The sequence below is a fragment of the Capricornis sumatraensis genome, chromosome 6 (genome assembly GCF_032405125.1).
Source record: "Capricornis sumatraensis isolate serow.1 chromosome 6, serow.2, whole genome shotgun sequence".
Lineage (NCBI taxonomy): Eukaryota > Metazoa > Chordata > Mammalia > Artiodactyla > Bovidae > Capricornis > Capricornis sumatraensis.
The window spans coordinates 118,998,416-119,019,001 of record NC_091074.1 but is presented as its reverse complement, the minus strand read 5'-3'; the positions used below and the strand labels follow the sequence as shown (position 1 = coordinate 119,019,001).

Sequence of the window (20,586 nt, the reverse complement as noted above, 5' to 3'; positions counted from 1 at the left end):
GGGGAATGTAAATTGGTGCAGCCACTGTGAAAAATTCATGAGAAATAGAACTTCCATGTGACCCAGCAATTCCCCTTCTGGGTATCTATCCAAAGAAATTGGAAAACTCAGAAAGATGCATGCATGCCCATGTTCATTGCAGTATTATCTGTAATAGTCAAGATACAGAACCAACCAGATTGTTCATTGATGGATGGATGGATATGTATATTGAAATGTTATTTAGCCATAAAAAGTGAAATCTTATGATTTATGATAACATGGATGGACCTCAAGGACATTACGCTGAGTGAAATAAGTCAAAGAAAGGCAAATACCGTACAGTCTCTTAAAAGTGAACTGTACAGAAGAAGGGGGAAGCCAAGTTCATAGATACAGAGAACCGATTGGTGGCTGTCAGAAGCAGAGGGTGGAGTGTGGTGAGTGGGAGACATGGGTAAACTGGTTTTTGCTTTTTTAATGTGAAGAAAGAGCAGGAGGGAGGGAGGAAGAAGGAGAAAATCTTACAAGAAGTGAAACAAAAATTTACAGCATCTTTTAAAGAATATTGTGATATCTTCTAGTTTTAAAGAGATGCTGTGAATATCAAAAGCCATGTTAATGGAAATGCCATGGAGAGACACTGTTCTTGAGCCTATCGTGCTGTTCTTTGAGGGGCTGAGTATATATCAGTGAGCAAAGTAGACCCAGGCCTAACACGAGTGTTAGTCTAGTAGGGGAAATAGTTATTAGTCTGTAATTTCACAAATAAATACATAATCACAAATTGGGAGCAAGAGTGTCGTGTTCTCCGAGAAAGTCTAGGAAGGTGTCTGGTTTAGTTTGATTGAGGGAAAGCTTTTAGAAAAGGTGCCAAGTATGAAGAATGAATTGGAGGTAGCTGTGTAAAGAGTAGAGGAGTGTTTCAGAGGGTGCGGTGTGTGCAGAGGCCCTGGGGTGGGAAAGAACCCAGAACTCTTGCTAACCTGATGCCCTGGAAGCGGAGCGGAGCTGCAGCTGGGGGAGGCGTGGGAGCAGGGGCCGTCCGGTGTGCTCTACTAGACCCTACTAAGGGATTTGTGTGGTTCTAAGTGTAGTAGCAAGCAGTTGATGCGTTCTGAGCAAGAGTCTGGTGTGATTCCTGTTTTAAGAAGATAATTGCCGAGTGAAAAAATGAATTCGAGTGGGGCACTAATGGGGCACAAGTGGATGCTCGGTGGTCAGTTAGAGACCCCTGGCTTGGACTTGGGTGGTGCCAGGGAGAGAGAAGGGCACATGCGGAGGCTGTCTTTGAGGCAAAGCCAGCTGAGCTTACGGGGACAAAGGAAGATGACTAGTGGCTTTTAGACCGGGTGGGGCGGGTGACTGTGTGGGAAGACCAGTAATAGCACCGAACTACACACTGGAAAATGGTTGCGATTCTACATTTTATGTTCTGTGTATTTTACCACAGTTAAAAACTGGAAAGAAAACCTGTACTGGGCACATTCAGTTTTAAATAGAAAAGTTACATAAGACAATTTAGTGTTAGTTAAAAAACAGTGGATTTGGGGCTAGGACCTGGCTATAATGTCTTAGACAAGTGACTCTTCCCTTCAGGGCCAGAGTCTCATCGTCTGCTCATGTTCTTGTGAACATTAAATGAGGTGATGGGGCAGCTCCCCACAAGTTTCATTTGTATCTGCAACCCAGGCTTCTGAGGGAGTGAGCCTGGCCTCCCTTCTCACCTGATGCTGATTTAATGCTAAAATAACCAGAACCTAGTGTTTACAGATTATCCCAAGTGCTCATGGGATTTTAGCTTCTATTAGACTTATTTTCATTTTTTATTTCATTTTCAGTGCGATTATCTGAGATAATAGGTGCCCCAACTTCTGTTTTTAAAGATGAGGAAACAGGTGAAGAATTTAGATGGTCCCACCCAAGGTTGCAGAGTCAGCATATGACAGATTCTGGTCGCAAGTAGAGTGTCTTTTCTCTTTATGACACATGTACTTATGAAAACAGGTCATTTGTACCTATTAATGTATATGGATTTTTTTATTTCCTATTCTTTATCATTTTATGACGTCACATCTTATGATTTAAAAAATCAGTCCTAATGTTTGCTTCCGGACCAAAGCTGAGAGTAAATGCTGCCAATATTAGACACTTTTGGATCCTGCTGGTAGCCTAGAGAATCTGGTTATAATAAAACTCTTAGTAAGGGTTAACTTGAGTTCTAGTTAACGTAGAGTTATAGATTACCCACATACCATATCATTTCGAGCTCTTTTTCATATTTTACTTAAAAGGGATGTATATGGTGCTAAAAGCGTCTTTCTGTAACATGGATGTGTGTTATTTCTAGGTGGTCTTGCAGAAGTGCCAAGTCAGGTCTCTCTTGCACAGCCCTGGAGACTACATCCTCTTAAGTGCAGACAAATATGAGATCAAGGTGAGGGTTTTTTCCTCGATGAATTTGCTTCATGAAAGAGTGTGGCACAAGGGAATATTTCAAGGGAGGCAGGAAAGTCTTTAGTCTAAGCCCTCTTAAACCCGTTGGAAAGAGAATGAATTCATTTTCTCCGTGTTCTAGGCAGTTTCTAACTCTGATTTATAAATGAAGGGGGAAAAATCCACAGAAATTTATCTTCACTGCGTTCTTACCATTTTCTTAAGACATATATCTCCTGCCCTCCTCCATTCTTAGGTCTGAAGTATGAAAACATAAATATTTATTAGTATAATAATAAAAGCAATTTGCAAAAAGTTTACAGAGCACTCTGACATATATTTTTGTTGTATCTTCTAAAATGTTCCATATGGTAGGCACTATCTATCTTCATTGCAGGAACTCGGGTTTAGAAGAGGTTGAATATTTTACCCAAGATTACACAACACATAGGTGCCAAATAAGAATTTGAGCCCCCCTGCCTCAGCTGTAAAGCCTGTGGTGTTTCCAGTTCACTTTACTTTATTTCTGACTTAAGCAAACACAAGCCACATTGTTTAAAAACAGGTTTTTCTCTGGTGATGTGATCTATCATCTTTCCTAATTTTCTTTTATCTGTAGATTTGGCCAATTGGGAGAGAAATTAACTGTAAGTGCTTAAAGACATTGTCTGTCTCTGAGGATAGAAGTATCTGCCTGCAGCCAAGACTCCATTTCGACGGCAAATACATTGTCTGTAGCTCGGCACTGGGCCTCTACCAGTGGGACTTTGCCAGTTACGATATTCTCAGGTAATACTTCCTGGGCCCTTACCGTTAGTAGGCTGTTGCAGTTTAATAATAAAGACAAAACAGTATTTGGAGAAACTAGTTAATAACTTGCTTTGGGGAGATGTTTACTCACATCAGCTGTGAATGATTCTGTGCTGAAAATCTCACACAAAAATATTTTAAAGGCAGTAATTAAGTTAGAATGAGTTATGTGTTAGAGTGTAGAGACTCAGCTTCTAGTCCCTCTTCTTAGGTGCTGTAAGGCAGGAATTAAGTTAGAACGAGTTATGTGTTAGACTGTAGAGACTCAGCTTCTAGTCCCTCTTGTTAGGTGCTGTGTGCTCAGTCGCATCTGACTCTTGAGACCCCATGGACCATAGCCCACCGGGCTCCTCTGTCCGTGGAATTCTCCAGGCAGGAATTCTGAAGTGGGCTGCCATTTCCTCCTCCGAGGGATCTTCCCCACCCAGGGGTCAAACCCGCGGCTCTTGAGTCTTCTGCACTGGTGGGTGGATTTTCGCCACTGCACCACCAGACAAGCCCAGTCCCGCTTCTTAACTCGGAGCTAACTTCCCCTTTCCCAATGTCTGGATTCTCCTGCCAAGTTTTCTGGAAAATGAAGAGTTTAGATGAAGAGGTCTTTCCGATTTCCTCTAGTTATAATATGTTAAGTTCTTCATCCTGGTCATTTTGAAACTGTGCATTGAGGAATCAAGTGACCTTCTGTTGACTAGTAGAAAGACAGAGGTGCTTAGAGAATGTCACAGCCTGCGGGCTTTCTCTCCAACGGAACAGAGGCCTAGAGACAGTTTCGTGATTCCCTGCATACCACAGACCCCTCTTGGAGATGGCGGTATATGGTAGCATATTGGAGGCTGGCGGAAGCCAGTGCTGTGTGGTGATCAAGAGAACTTACTTTGGTGATAAATAAACCTTGCTTTAAGACCTAGTTCTGTAAGTTTCTTAACCTCTCTGTGCCTCATTTGTCTCACCTGTAAAGATTAAATTAATTGCCTCTAATGAGGATCAGTCCTAAATGAAATCAGTCCTGAATATTCATTGGAAGGACTGATGCTGAAGCTCAAGCTCCAGTACTTTGGCAACATGATGGAAAGAGCTGGGAAAGATTGAAGGCAGGAGGAGAAGGGGATGACAGAGGATGAGATGGTTGGATGGCATCACTGACTCGATGGACATGAGTTTGAGCAAACTCCAGAAGTTGATGATGGACAGGGAGGCCTGGCGTGCTGCAGTTCATGGGGTCACAAAGAGCTGGACACGACTGAGCGACTGAACTGAGTGAGGATCTAGCTCAGGACCTGACAGTCTGTGTTATTAATACATCTGAGAAGTCCTACATAAAGAAACCTGTTTTACTTTGTTTAACCTACTGTACCTCACACACACTGGCATGGTGCCCTTGCTTGGAAGAGTGCCTATTGGCAGCTCACAGAATTAGTGTTCCATAGCATGCTTCCCTGGTGGCTCAGACAGTAAGGGGTCTGCCCGCAATGCAGGAGACCCGGGTTGGATTCCTGGGTCAGGAAGATCCCCTGGATAAGGAAATGGCAATCCACTCCAGCCTTCTTGCCTGGAAAATCCCATGGACAGAGGGGCCTGATAGGCTATAGTCCATGGGGTTGCAAAGAGTCGGACACGAGTGAGCAACTTCACTCACTCACTCGGCGTGCTTCAGAAAGGACTGCTTGGAGACAAAAATTGAACAGTTGATCTTCATTGTTTTTATGTGTGACTGTTTAGAGGTCAGCTCGAATGGGATGTGGTCCTGCCAGCCAGCAGCTGACCACCCATCTTTGGTCGTAAAGTTACAGCCTCATTATTGGCTTCCTGGAGTCAGACAGACACTACTACTTTTTTTTTTTTTTTTCCAGATCTACATTTCTAACCAGTTAGAATTCCAAGCTATCAGAATAATTTCTAGAAATAATTGATAATTGCACACTGACAAAACAGACTGGAACAAATCCTAGAAAATATTACTCCAAGCTCTTCATTTTACAGGTTGGGGAACTGAAGCTGAGAGAGGTTAGGGGCCTGGCCGAACATCCCACAACTCACCCTAGCCCAGCCCCCACCCACCCCTCCATCCATCCGTCCATCCATGGCTGGATCATCCAGCAGACAGCAGCAAGCCAGAGAGAAGGAACTTTTGAAAGAACTTGATTGTTTGCAAAGTAAGAAATTCAAGTACAGTTGGCCATGGGTTTTGCACCCACAGATTCAACCAACTGAGGATGGAAAAATTTTTTTTAATTTTCAGAAAGTTCCCAAAAGCAAAATTTTGAATTTGCCATGCATCAGCAACTATTTTCATAGTATTTACATTGCATCAGGTGCAAGTAACCTAGAGATGATTTGAAATATCCGGGAGGATGTGTCTAGGTCATATGCAGATACTGCACCATTACGCCCGAAGGATGTGAGCAGCCATGCATTCTGGTATCTGAGAGGGCTGCGCAGCCAGTCCCCCCCCAGAGAACGACTGTAGTCACCATGGGAAAGTCAGATCTTTGATAGCTTACTAATGTTTTTGTTTGAATTAAAGTTTGGAAGAGAGTGGTGCTGAGGCAGGGTGGAAGAAAGGGGTCGTGATCTTTTCATGCTTAGAGGCTAGAAAGGTTTCATTTGATCCTGGATCTGCTTTTCTCCTGTAAGAATGGCAGGTGGAGTCCAGATTCCAGATGAAGATTCTGTTGGCTTTTGCTATTTGGATATATTGGCTGTAACCAATAAACCTGCACAGTTGCTTGCTGCTTGCAAGTGCTAAGTTCAGGTTTTTTTCTTTTGGAAAAGGGGATATTTTATCTCTTACTCCTCCCCCTCTTCCTCACATGAATAAAACAACCTTTCTTCAAGGGGTTGAACAATTCTGTGACTGTGGCCTCAGTTGCCAGTACTGGGTTGCGTTCCTTAAGCTTCGATGCTAATTGAAAAGACACAAAGCGCCAGCAGCAGCGTGTTGCTCCACAAGTAAGATGCGATGCGTTCTGCTGAGTGAGGCTACCTCAGTGCAGCAGGCAGGGCGCAGGCGGCACAGCAGGGATGTCTGTCTGCAGTTCTAAAGTAATCAAAGTGCAAGGTGCTGTGAGCCTGTCAAGACCTGTGTTCAGTCCTGCAGCAGGTTTGTGCTTGAGTCGTTGAAGTCAGTTTAGAGCTTCCCTAGTAGCTCAGCTGGCAAAGAATCTGCCTGCAATGCAGGAGACTCTGGTTCAACTTCCTAGGTCGAGAAGATCCCCTGGAGAAGGGATAGGCTACTCACTACAGTATTCTTGGGCTTCCCTTGTGGCTCAGCTGATAAAGAATCCACCTGCAATGTGGGAGACCTGGGTTTGATCCCTGGGTTGGGAAGACAGCTATCCACTCTGGTATTCTGGCCTAGAGAATTCCATGGACTGTATAGTCCATGGGGTCACAAAGGAGTCCAACACAACTGAGTGACTTTGACTTTTATCCTCCCAGCCTCAAGTCTTATCCCCTAGCCACTCAGCTTTCCAAGTTCCTGGTCATTTTCTGCTTTGTCAGTGATATGGGACTTTAGACTCTCCCGGTGTCCCCAGCCCTCTTTGACTCTGTCTTGTAGGAATTTGTATTTTCCCGTACTCACTGCACCGCTGCTCTAGGCATTAGCAGATACTTACTTATCTAAGCTGTGTGTTAGGCGCTGTGATGCACACTAGGAACCAGCAGAAGTACTTACCAAGCTTGCAGACATGTTGAACCAGGAAAGGCTGACATTAAACAGCTAACTGCACGCAGATGTTTTAGTGGTTGGGAGACGAGCAACATGGAATGGGGTACACTGAGACCTTGCCTAGTTTGAGAAGTAAAGGAAAGCTTCTTTGAGGAGGAGGGTCAGGCCACGCTGTTAAGGGTGGGGAGATGCACCTAGCTAAGTGCTGGGGGTGCGAGTGTGCGGTGAGGAACATGGTAGGCCGAGCGTGCAGTCTGCTGAAAGGCCCAGAGCCCACCCGAGCCCCGCGCGCTGGAGTGACTGAAAGAAGGCCAGTGTTGTAGATGGGAGTACAGTGGGTAGCCAGTGGAGGGGTTGCAAGTTTGAATCAGGTGGTAACAGGTGTAAGTTTAAGTGGGAGGTTAAATGACTGACAGGTCCAAGAGCAGAGCTGGGGAGACCAGCGGGACCCTGGGCGGTGTGCAGGCAGCAGGCGGTGTCCTAGGTCCGAGCTGTGGCAGTTCAGGCTGCAGCGAGTGACTCCGGAAGATTTAGGAGGTGAAACCAGTAGACCTCGGTGGTTGGATTTGTGGCTTTAGAGTTGGATGGCTGCCACATTTCCTGTCTTGAGTGGTTGGGTGAGTGAGCAAGCCAGGAAACGAAGAGAAACAGGTTTGGCTGCGAAGTTGAGTTTTGGACCTGATAAGTGTGAGGAACAGGTCTTTGTCTTCATGCTGAGTCCCCCTCCCTTCCTGGCCCCAGACTGGAGTCCGATTCTGTGTGCGCTCTTCCCTTCGACCTGCCTGCTGGAGCCCCTCGTGCGGGGCCTCTCATAGATCCTTCACTATCGAAGGGTGATGACTGGCGATTTTCTCCCTGTTTCGTCTGGTTCACGTCTTGCGCGCACACTCGCTGTGGTGTCCTTGTTAAGGTGTAGAGCAAACTGGATGTCACTTGGGCCCCAGCGGACAGGCGCCGCAGCTTGCGTAGCTCTGTCCCGTCGCTCTTTTCCCAGTGCTTCTGAAGAGAACGTTGGCGCTTCACCTCACCAAGTGTGCAGAGGCTGACAGCAGGTGCTTCGATGTGTGCTCCTCTTCAGCACGGTCTCTCCCCCTTGTGCCTTTGTCATCAGTGTTTTATGAACTGCCAGCCTGAGACGGTTAAAGCAGTCCCCCCTGCTCTCCCAGTTTTCTCTAACTTACTACGAATCTATTATTATTAAATGTTTCTGAATTATTTGGGAAACTTTTTATTTTCAGCCTCTAGACTACCTTGAGCAGAACCTGGGCTTGCTACCTGCAGAGCAGAGCAGCACCAAATCACTTGACTTTCCCTCTTCTTTCTGGGCTTGGGGGCTTCCCCTCGGCCAGTGCAGTCTGCCCTCCACGTCTGTGTGCTCTGCATCTGTGGCCGTGGAGGGCCGGCCGTACTGCGCCGTTCTATGTAGGGGACTCGAGCATCCTCAGATTCTGGTATCTGAGGGGTTCAGGAAGCAAGGGATGATGTATAGCAGTTTTTACCCAGCACTGAGAGTGGAGTGTTAGACGCTCCCTCTGACGAGTAACTAGCTAGTTGTAAAGCCTTAGCCAGAGCATTTACCCTGGCTGGATTTCAGTTTTCACATCTTAGAAATGAAAATATTAAATGAGATCATCTGAAAGATCCTTTCCAGCTAAGATGGGCGTTTTATGCTTTTATAAATGTTCATTTCCTTATATGCCTGTCTTATGTTATTATGAAGGGTTCTTTTCCCACACCTTTTTTCCAAAGTAGGCTGAGTTTTATGCCCTCATATTTTCCTTTTTATAAGAAAGTGCATTTAGTTTTAAATTTGCTTGAATTTTGTGTTGGTTTTTTCCTTTGACTGCACTGCTCACGGGATGGGAGATCTCACTTCCCTGACTGAGTATCAAACCTGGGCCACCTGCAGGAGCCCTCACCACTGGACCACCAGGAGGTTCCCTGTATCGGTCTTAAATGTCTCCAGAAAAGATGGCAGCAGCGCAACAGATACACAGTGGCCTTCAAGCCTGGTTCACGCCTCTTCACTCTCATCCTTGCAGGGTCATCAAGACTCCTGAGATAGCAAACCTGGCCTTGCTTGGCTTTGGGGACATCTTTGCCCTGCTGTTTGACAACCGCTACCTGTATATCCTGGACTTGCGGACAGAGAGCCTGATTAGCCGCTGGCCTCTCCCCGAGTACAGGAAGTCCAAGAGGGGCTCCAGCTTCCTGGCAGGCGAAGCGTCCTGGCTGAACGGACTGGATGGGCACAACGACACGGGCTTGGTCTTCGCCACCAGCATGCCAGACCACAGCATCCACCTGGTGTTGTGGAAGGAGCACGGCTGACTTCGGGCGCCAGGGCTGCGGGTTTGGGGTGCAGCCTCTGTGGCAGCCGACTGCATGAACCAAAGTTCTCACCTCACGGTATCATCGCGCAGTGCACAATCACGTATCTCTTTGCCGGGGGCCAGGGCTTGGGGCGGGGGGCTCGTTCTGTTGACACCACAGCACGCTGACGGGGTCACCGTTGGCTTCATTTGTTCTTAGTTTGTGGGTCAGTGTGAGAGGCTGCATCCGGGGTTCATCTTTCTTGAATATTGATTTTAAGTAAAGAAATTTAAATGGCTCATTAATCTGCTAATTGGTTGTCTATAAAAACAGTCTATTATTAAAGCTTTTTACCATTGCCTTTTTCTCTCTTGAAGCAAAGGTGCTATGATGTTGTTACAGCAACTTTTCTCACATGGGGCTTAGCTTTTATAACAACCGTGTTGTAAAGACCACCGCGTTCTGTGACACTCATGTTCTCCACCAAATGCCAGTTCTAAAGAGGGTGTGTCTGCAGTGCGAATGCAGTTCTGTAGATGATGGTTTGTGACCCGTGTTCAACCCTAGTGCTTGTCCCAGCCGGGACTGGCCGTGTCTGAGCTGCACGCAGTGCTGCCGTCTTTGTCTCTGTGGGACAAGCCCTGGGTCGCCTGCCGCCTCCATGACTGCGTGGAGGTGACACGGTGCAGTGGAAAGCGCCAGGCTGGCAGACTGAAGCCCGGCCTGTTGCCTGGGAACCCTGCAGCCCAGGAGTGCAGCTCCCTGGGCCCCGCTTTCTGTCTGTATAGCTAGTTGTTAGGCTGTCTTTTGATTTCTGGAATTCTCTCTGGTCTTGTGTCTGTCGAGCTGTGCAAAAGCTGATGCTTCAGTTTTATCTGATTGCTAATTGCTTGTTTCTTGGCATTTGGAGATCATCTGTAAATGAAATCACTGATACAAAGTTGTCATCTCTAAGGAAATCAAACATGCAAAAAAAGAATGGATAAAAGGGAATGTGGCAAATGTTAACAGTCTGCTTTAAAAAATGTAAGCAGTTGGTGGAAGAAGTGCTGAGAGGAGCTGGGGTTCTCTGAAGAAGCAGGGTGCCCGATCAGAGAGAAAAATCCCTGACTCTCCTTGCTCCTCTGTCTCTGTCTTGATGTGTAGCCTCAGGCAGGCTAACTTTCTGTTGAAAATGAAGGAAAATTGTGCTAGAGCAGGGTTTGCAAACGCGCGGGGCCGGGGAGCTGTGCAGACAGCATAGGTGAGTGTAGCACTCTGGGCAGGGGGGAGCTGCACCAAGGGAAGCTCGTCTGACAGGGCAGTTTCAGAGCCCTGAGCGTCAAGCAGGAAGAAGCCCAGTGTTGGCGCAGGTCTTCTGACTTCTCAGCCAGAGGTAGGCTTCCAGCATTGTATTTGTAATTCCCTGATTTTAAAGATGCGGACAGTGGCTTGCAGTCAAATGCAGTGGGCTAATAACGCAGCAAGTCTGCAGGCTGCCAGTTCCATCCCCACCTTCTCGTTCCTGCAGACGAGATGCCGTGATGCAGCAGGGGCGGTGTTTCAATGTAATTGTCACAAGCATCAGGGAGAAAGTCGAGGGAACAAGTGTTGGGAAGAATTCAAGAGTCCCCCGTTGGGTGACAGAGGAGTGAGGGGGGGCCGTTCACTCACAGACCTACAGGAAAGTATTAATAGTTAGAAGATGAATTTAAGAGCTGGAACCTGAGTGGAAGGCTCTGCCTGGGAATTTGAGGGATTCTTCTTATTAATTTTGATATTAACCCATTTTTCAGGTAGGGAAAGGGTTGCTGGCAGAGCTGAGAATGATTCAAAGTACAGGGGGGACACCACTCTCCCAAATCCGTCACCCTAGAGCCTGACAACGGCCCTCTGAATGCTGCAAAGTCAGGGTTTTAGAGAATTGACAGTTGGTTCCAAGGATGCGTTTAGGCAATATCCCTGCCGAGAGTCTGATGAAATCGGGTGAAAGAGCAAGATCTACATGCCCCAGATCCATCTCATGTTGATTTCTGTGGGTGAGCGCCGCTTGGTTCTCTTAAGAAATGGGACTAGGTTCACAGCTAGAATCTATTTCTCAGGAACCTCAGGAGGCTTTGGGCCACGGTGAGGGGAAATGACTTTTCTCATTTTCGTCCACCCAGAACGTGGAACCGGGAACCGAGATCACAGATCTGACGATCATCTGTAGCCCCACCTCACCTTCCAACATACATACACTCGCTTTAAAGACCACGCGGTTATATAGTCATCTGTGGGGAAGACTGAAATGGCAGACCTGAAGCTCGTATGGCACGTCTCCTCTCACTTTTCAGTGGTGAATACCAAAGTTATCATCAAGGCAGCGCGGTGCTCGGAGTCCTGCCTTTATCCCTCTTCACATAGTATTGCGGTCCATAGAGTCAAAGCTGGCTTTTCCAGCAGTCATGTACAGATGTGAGAGCTGGACCACAAATAAGGCTGAGCACTGAAGAACTGATGCTTCTGAATTGTGGTGATGGAGAAGACTCTTGAAGTCCCTTGGATAGCAGGGAGATCAATCAATCCTAAAGGAAATCAACCCTGAATATTAATCAGGAAGACTGATGCTGAAGCTGAGGCTCCAATGCTTTGGCCACCTGATGCAAAGAGGCAACTCATTAAGAGAAGACCCTGATGTTGAGAAAGATTGAAAGCAAAAGGAGAAGGGGGCTGAAGAAATAGTTTGATAGCATCAGTGACTCAGTGGACATGAATTTGAGCAAACTCTGGGAGACAGTGGAGGACAGAGGAGCCTGGTGTACTGCAGTCCATGGCGTGGCAAAGAGTTGGACACGACTTAGCTACTGAACAACAACAGCTTCTATAAAAATGGGAAACCGACTCATCCTTTGAAAAAAAGGCGAGGTGGGGAGTTGGTGAGCGCCGTGGATCGGGGGGACTCAGGCTCCTTTCACAGAGTCGGGGCCGCTCTTCCCACACACCGACTTCTGCTTCCGTAGCTCAGAGGCTAGGGATTTGCCTTTGCCTCTTCTTTTGCGAGTATTCTTTTCTGAAAAATTCTTAGGTCATGAGCAGATAGAGTCCATCTTTCTTCATGAGCTTTGAATTTCTCTGGTGACCCTAGTGTGGTGGAAGGTGGGGTGGCTCTCTGCTCGGGTCTGTGGAAGGACTCATAAGAACTTGGGATTCTGGGGAGAGGATGGGGCCTGAGAGAGCCGAGGGGGTGTGAGGTTTCAGCAGACTTGGTTCCCATTCCAAAGGAAACTGGTTCCCCCAGCAAGCCTCGTTATTTGAAGACTATAAGTGATGTCACAGCTGGGTTTCACCTGACCTCTTAGACCCATCGGAGAAGTAGGAAGAAAGACTTCCTCCAGGGGAGGGGCTCGACTTTGAACAAGTTCCACAGGAAGTACACATGTTTGAACAGCTTTTGAGTGGAAGAAATGGAATATTGCTATTGGGTTTTAAGCTGTGCACTTCCTTTTTCATAGTTCAGAGTTACTCTGTTCTGGCCTTTGGAAACGCTCAGGAAAGCGTGAGTGAGGGTTCGTGGCCATGCTAGTATTTGCTCTCAGGAGAGTGTTTACTGCGCTGCATTTGTAAAACATCTTAGGGAGAAAAGAAATACTTTTGCAAACAGTATTACGTTAGTCATGAAGAAATTGTTCCTGTCAGGTGAGGCGTTTCAACTGAACAGAAGGGGCTAAGGAGAGTGGAGCCCGGCTTGACACGTTGTTTTGGCCAAACCCAGCCAACCCCCTGAAGCCGTGGTGGTTGCCCGACTTCTGGGATGCCTAGAGACGGGTCTCCCCACCGTCCTGCACCTAGCTCTCCGTGCCTCCTCGTCTGGGCCTCTGCCGGGCCCTGGTGTCCCAGCTGCTTGCCAATGTCTGTAGGGAGGTGTGTAGTCAGACTGCTGTCCCGGGAGGCAGCCTGGTCCAGGGCACACTCTCCCCTTTGCCTTCAGCCCATGGGGTTGTCGGCACAGGGGAGAGGCCCCAGGTCCGTCCCCTGGACACAGCCTTCCTACCTGCTTGTGCTGGTGCTTGCCAAGATGTTTAAGATGACCAAGACCCTCTTGAGAATTCTGCAGTGCCTAGATAGAGTGTCTGATGGAGGGGACAGGTTAGCGCTCTTGACAGAAATGCCTGCCAGCCACCTTTGTGTCCTGATCCGCAGCTCCTTGTGCTTACTCTAGGAAATTGAATTTCAGGATAAGTCATGAAATGGATTACCAGTGATCTCTGCACCACTCCCTTCAGCCTGATGGGGCTGAATGACCACGCTCAGTGCGAAAAGGGGTTTTGCTATCAAGTTGTTTTCAGTGTGTTTCCAGTCTAGCCCAGTTGCTTAAAACTTGTGTTACAGTCTTGACCGGCGTGAACATACTTAATGACTGCAGCTTAAGAAATCCAGCTAACTTCTACTCTTCATGAATGTACTCAAGTAAAAATGTGTTTTTCCATATTTAAACCTGGCAAATTATTAATTCAGATGATAGAGGCTCAGTGCTGTTGGGGTCCATATACTGACATGTGAACAGACACATTTCATTCACTTAGACTTAGTTCTCTTGATGAGAAGGCTCAGGTTGAAACAGGCTGTTCTCACCGATCCAACGCCGATGGCAGCGTGGGACTTCTGTTTCACTTATTTGATGTATGTTGTGGTCTCGGGGGAGTGAGGTGAAGTCTATCCTGGCACTGTCTGGGGTGGGTGGGCGGGGGAGAAGGGATTGCTTAAGCAAATAGTGGAGTGACTGTGGAGCAACATGTCTCTGTAAGATGAGAAGTTATTTTCATGTGTCACAGAAGCATTCTACCTGTGAGTGATTATGCTAACTAGAAATCATTTATCGCCATACATGAAAGCAGGTTCCTTTGATCAGTTCGCCAAGCCCAAGTTACTGTTTGTACTTGAAAGAAATAAAGCTGCATTTCCTTAAAAATTACATTCTGCAATGAAGACTGCTTTCTTGTCCCCCACTCCCGCCAGCCAGTTTCAAGGACGCTTTTCAAAAGCAAGTGTGTTTGAAATGAACTGTTCCTCGAATGATCTAAAGCGACCATGTTCTAAGGTTTCTGTATGTTCTAGAATGCCAGTCTAACAACGTAATGATCTCAACGAGGCCCAAGAGTGGAAATAAATTTAAAGCAAAATGCAAGGAAGGATTTTGGCGACCTTCGTGAATAGATGGAGATGGGGAGAAAAATGTCTTGGTGCGGAGTCCAGACCTTGGAATCCTCCCTGGCTCCGCTGAACCCACTTGAGGATCAGTACGTCCCCAAGTTGGTTCATCCTTCCTACTCGATGTGACTGCGTAGGGCCCGTCATCGTACATGGCCCTGTACCTCTGCTCCCCAGCAGGGCCATGCAGGGCCTTTCTGCTTCACAGGTGAGAAGTTGAGGCTTGGGAGGGTGGCTGGTTGCTTACAGGAGTAGTAAGTGGTGAGAAGGAGGCCTGGTGTTCAGCATTCACAGACACGGGTTTCTCCTACCTTTTCTTGTTTCTCTTCCCATTCTCTCCCTACTTCGGTTTCTTCAGTCCAGACCTGGACTGCTGCCCAGCCCCCTCGCCGCTCGTGTGCCCCTCCCGAGCCGCCGTGGACTCTGCGGCTGGGGCATCTCCCCCCCACTCCCTGGAGCCCGTGTCTCCTCTTCCAGCAGCCTTGTTGTGCAGTGGCTAAGTCATGCCCCACTTTTCTTGCAAAACACCCTCCACCACCACCACCAGGCTCCTCTGTCCGTGGAATTCTCCAGGCAAGAACACTGGAGTGGGTTGCCATTTCCTTCCCCAGGGGATCTTCCCAGGCCAAGGATCGAACCTGGGTCTTCTGTGTTGGAGACACATTGTTTACCACTGAGCCTCCTGGGTAGCTCCGTCCAACAGCCTTAGTGACTCCCCGTTATCAACCAGAAGTGTCTAGGTGCATCAGTGTAGTCTGAGTCCCAGCTTACCTCTTCAAACAGTCCTTGCTCTTTCTTCTCCTGTCTTTGCACCTTGGATCTCCCCGCGTCCTCATGGGGAAGCCCTCTGCCGCTTCCGCCTGTCCTCGGGCCAGCCTGGAGGGTCCCATTTGCCATCTCCGCCTGTCCTCAGGCCAGCCTGGAGGGCTCCATTTGCCATCTCTGCCTGTCCTCGGGCCAGCCTGGAGGGCCCCATGGGCCAGCCTGGAGGGCCCCGTTGGCCTCCCACTGTGGTAAGTCTGCTGACCACCATCCGCCCACTGGGCCTGACTCGGTGTTTTGTCCCGAGTCCTTAGCTGTGCAGCTCATTTGGTGATTCATCACGCAGAACCTTTTGCAGTTGGCAAACCATTAGCTTTTACCCTTGATCTGTACACTTTAAAAAATTTAGGTGACTGCTTTGGCTCTCCAGCAACAATTTAAGATTGAGTTCTTACGTGATGCTCAGTACAGTCTTAATGTTTTAATAAATTTCATGCATTATCTTGGGGGCTGTGTGTTATGAAGGAAAGAACTGGAAGATGTAGGCGCTGAAGCAAAGGGAACCAGCAGTTACACACAGCCCTCCCCTTTCAGGCTTCCCTCCTCTGCCGTGTTCTTTTTCATTTATTATTAACGTGTAGTTGGTTTACAGTGTTGTATTAATTTCTGCCGTGCAGAAAAGTGATGCAGTTACGCATTTCTCCATATTCTCTTCCATTACAGTTTATCCCAGGATGTTGACTATAGTTTCCTGTGCTCTCAATAAGACCTTGTTGTGTGTCTCCTCTATATATAATGCGTGGCATCTACTCACCCCAAACCCCCGATTCATCCTTCTCCCGCCCCCTCCCCCCTGGCAGCCGTCAGTCTGTTCTCTTCACGAGTCTGTTTCTGTCTCGTACATAAGTTCTTTTGCATCGTATTTTAGGTTTGCCATTTAAGTGATATCAGAGGCTGCTTGTCTTTCGCTCTGACTTCACTCTAGCCCACTCATGCTGCAGCAGACGCTAACATTCTGGCTGCGCTCTTGTGTATGGCTGTGCAGCCGTCCTCCGCAGCCTTATCCTTCGTCCATCAGTGGACATTTGGCTGTTGTCAGTAGTGCTGCTGTGAACGTAGGCTGCGTGGTTCTGCCATATTCTGTAACATCTAAAGTACTCTGAGTACAGCCGAGCAGGACGTTTGATGATCACTCCGGTGAGACGTGGGGAGTCCTTGCCAGCGATGCTCCTCTTCTTTGCCTTCTAACCACGTGTTCTTTTCTCTGTGGCAAAGCTCGCCCAACAACAGAAACTTTTCGAGAAAATTACTCAGTCTCATTTATCATAATGACCTTTATTCTTCTAGTCCTTACGCATATGTGTGTAGATTTATGTAATTACAAGTCATTCTTCCATATTGTACTGTCAGAATTGTGCTCTAAGTCTTTGCAATTACCATAATACTTTGTAATATTCCTTTATTACATATAATTTGCTAAACCATTCCTGTTTGGGTGGATAATTAGGTGGTTTCCAGTTTTGCTTTTTAGATAATTCTACAGAGAATTTCTTTGTGCATGATTTCCTTAGAACAGGTTCCTAATCGATGACTTATTGGTAAAAGCAAAGGAAACTTTTTTTTTATTGTTGTTACAGACATGGAAGAGAGCATAAGACACACCATTTATTGAGTCACTATAGAGGGAACAGCTGTATAACCACTCTCCAAGCAAAAAGAGTATTTCTGGCTCCCCAGAAACCTCTTCTGTTTCCAGGAAGTAGCACTGCCATGGCTTTTGCTTCACGCCTGCCATACGCTTTCCACATGGGTTAAAGGTGGTGTCAGCTCGCCGGGTCCAGTATACATGTTTCAACACAGCGTCGTCAGTGCTGAGTAGTTATTTTAAACTTTGGCCAATTCAGTAGGTATAGAGAAGGTATCTCAAGGTCGCTTTAATTTTGTCGTTTCTTTAACATGTGGAGATAAGTCTTTGTTGAATTTTGTACAATACTGCTTCTGTTGTTTATGTTCTTTTTTTTTGACCATGAGGCATGTGGGGTCTTAGCTCATCGACCAGGGCCCAAACCTACACCTGCTGCATTGAGAGGCAGAGTCTTAGCCGCTGGACCCCCAGGAAAGCCCCCAGATATTTTTATGTGTGCTTATTTGTATTTCTTCTGAATTCTGTTTTCCTCTTTTACCCATCTATTTTTTTTTTACATTTTCAAAAACTTGGGAAACATTGAGATGAGTGATAGTCACAGAAAAAATCTCACTGATCTAGGCATCACTAATTTAGAAGTATGAACTCAACCCAAGACATGCGTTGAAATTTTCTGTCCATAAAGAGGATTGATGTCGAGTGAGCCTCTCAACAATCACTGTTTATATCCCAGTCATTAACATCCAGCGAACCAGTGAAGCTGCTCAGTCGTGTCCGACTCTTTGCGATCCCTTGGACGGTAGCCTACCAGGCTCCTCCATCCATGGGATTTTCCAGGCAAGAGTGCTGGAGTGGGTTTTTTTTAACATGCTCTGTCACAAACCGCACTGCCTGTCAAAGTAGGAGTCCCAGTACCTCAGAAGAGGGCCAGCCATCAACCTGTCATCAGTACAGGACACACAGAAATGTCTTTTTTTGAACATGCTGTATGGCACGTGGGAACTCAGCTCCCCGACTAGGGATTGAACCTGGGCCCTCGGCGTTGTGAGTGTGCTCTTACCCACTGGGCCAGCAGGGGAGGCCTAGCACTGACTTTCTAGTTTAAACTTTTCCTATTGAAGATGTATAACAGGTGGTTCATAGTATTTATAGGACAGTGTGGGCAATCATGAATCAAAAAAATGTCTCCCCAAATTAACGTGTTGAAATTTACAAAAAGGGACTAATGCAGAAGGCAACCAAGTGCAGACTCTAAGGACATAGTTGGCCTCGTGTTTTACTCAGTAATGCAGAGTCAGGGAGCGGTTGTCAGGCACGCTGTTTCATTTCAGGCCTCTGTGAGTTCAGAGAGGAAAATTTCCATCTGTAAGGTTTTGCAGGAGAGCAAACAGTCCTGAGTTTTGCTAGTTCAGCAGATTTAGCCATGTGAGGTGACGAGCTGGTTGATCATTCAAGCTTTAAGGGCACAAAGCTTGAACTCTGTCTCTCTTTTTTTTTCTGGCTGTGCTGCTCGGCTTGTGGGATCTTAGTTCCCCAACCAGGGATTGAACATGGGCCACTGCAGTGAAAGCTCCAAGTCCTAACCACTGACTGCCAGGGAATTCCTGCTTGAACTCTGAGAGGAAACTAGAAAAATAAAGAACACTTAGAAGAATATGGTGCCAACCTCAGCTGAAAAGACAAGGCGTCGTCTTCTCAGTTTCTCTTTTTCTCCACCATAAGACTATGTCTTGCCAACAGGAGCAGTGTCTCACTCTTCTCGGCGCCCATATGGCCTAGAACTGGCATAAACTCAGAAGGAGGGGCTGGATGGACGCATGGGTGAATGGGCCCGGGATTGGTCTACATTGATTCCATGTTCCCAACATATGTGATATTCTTCCAGCACATTCGTATTACCTGGGAACTTGGTAGAAATGCAAATTTGGGGGCTGCACTGCAGACTAATAAATCAGAAACTCTGAGGCTGGAGTTGGGCAGGTGGTTCCCATGCCTGCAAAAGTGGAGTACCATGGCTGTTATCTATCATCTGGCCCCGTGCTGCCACCTAGTGGAATTCTTGAGAATAGCATCGTGATGAGTAGGACAGAATTCTGTTGCTGTTGAATAAAATTGAATTAGACTTCCTGGTGGCTCAGACGGTGAAGAATCTGCCTGCAATGCAGGAGACCTGGGTTCAGTCGCTGGGTCGGGAAGATCCCCTGCAGAAGGGAATGGCTACCCACTCCAGTATTCTTGCCTGGAGAATTCCGAGGATAGAGGAGCCTGGTGGGTTATATTCCGTGGGGTTGCAAAGAGTCGGACACACCTGAGTGACTGACATAGCAAGGACTTTCTTACGCTTAAAGTTACAGCCACTCTGAGTGAGTTCTAAAACTAGGGTTGCCTTCTACTTTACATGCAATTACTGTAAGGCATTTCATGTCAAGACATCAGCAAGCAGACTGCATAAACTCTTCCCTATGGTTTCATAAATACCTTTAATTTTGTTCAGAATTTCTCTTATCATACACTAGAATAATACACAGCTATCAAATAGTGCTGTGAAGAATAACTTGGGAAATGCAAGAGCAAGGTAAAACAAATTTAAAAAGGTGCACACCATGATTCAATATCTTGTAAAAACCTATAAGGGAGAAGAATCTGGGAAAAAAACGTGTGTTCGTGTGTGTGTGTGAGAGAGAATCACTTTGCCGTATACCTGAAGCTAACCCAACGTTGTAAATTAACCATACTTAATTAAAAGAAAAGAAAGTTGTAATCCAAAAATAAAAAATACACATGGACCTTTCTCAGATCTATTTTATGTCATTGCAATAAATGAACCATGTAGCATTTGCAAAGTTTCTGTGAGAAATTTTAACCCCCAAATTGTGGCTGCCTACTGTTTAAAGTTGCTACTAAACAGCAGAGAACAACTTGCCTGTTTAACCTGCCAGAAATGAAATAAAGGAATCTTGATTGAACAAGATTCTGCTTCTGTGTCTGATGTTACAAATAGGGCCAGGACCCTCCCCCCCAGTTCTGAAGCTGTTTGACAAAACTGACTTTCTCCTCCAAATTGATCAAAGGTCTGCTATAATATGAAGGAAAAAACCTCTCCCAAGGGAGGGCTGAATCCAGTGAGATAATATCTGACTCTTGCAAAACAGTTTTTTTGGGTAGAGAATAGTAATAGAAAACTCCTGGGCTTACCTGGCAGTCCAGCGGTTAAGACCCTTTGCTTCCGCCTTAAGGGTCATGGGTTCCATCTCTGGCAGGGGAACTAAGATCCCACATGCCTCACTGGGAGGCAAAAAAAAAAAAAGCAATAGAAAACTCTTGAACTCTCTAAATGTCTTGGGGTCCTGATATTTCCACCCCATTCCTTATTTGAAAAGAATTTAAAAAGTCTAGCCTGGAGGACGTTAAATGGTCTCTTGATTTTGGCAAATCGCAAAGTTAGAAATAAGGAAATAAGTGTGTACGCTCAGTCATGTCTGACTCTTTGCAACCACATGGACTGTAGCCATCAGGCTCCTCTGTCCATGGAATTTTCCAGGCAGCAGTACTGGAGTGGGTTGGCATTTCCTCCTCCAGAGGATCTTCCCCGCCTAGGAATCGAACCCTAGTCTCCTGCGTCTGCTGCACTGGCAGGCAGATTCTTGACTACTGTGCTGCCTGAGAAGCCCAGAAAGAGCTGTAGGAGGGCTCGAATAGGGCTATTCGTTTCTTAAACTACAGATTTTAAATCCCAGTGGAATGCAAGTGATAAAAAATCACTTACCAAAAGAGCATATCTGAAAATCAGTTCCTTAAGAGA

The 20,586-nt window shown here is 46.6% G+C and overlaps 1 protein-coding gene across 1 annotated transcript in view; it reads left to right on the top strand.

Annotated features, from left to right (window-relative positions):
- FBXW2 (F-box and WD repeat domain containing 2) overlaps window positions 1-13,877 on the top strand; it is a 34,085-nt gene extending 20,208 nt beyond the window's left edge. The window contains exons 5-7 of the mRNA XM_068973870.1: window positions 2,330-2,416; window positions 3,035-3,204; window positions 8,938-13,877. Of these exons, the coding sequence (XP_068829971.1) occupies window positions 2,330-2,416; window positions 3,035-3,204; window positions 8,938-9,226 (546 nt within the window). The 3' untranslated portion in view covers window positions 9,227-13,877. The remainder of the gene's footprint in view (window positions 1-2,329; window positions 2,417-3,034; window positions 3,205-8,937) is intronic.
- The last annotated feature ends 6,709 nt before the right edge of the window (window positions 13,878-20,586 follow it).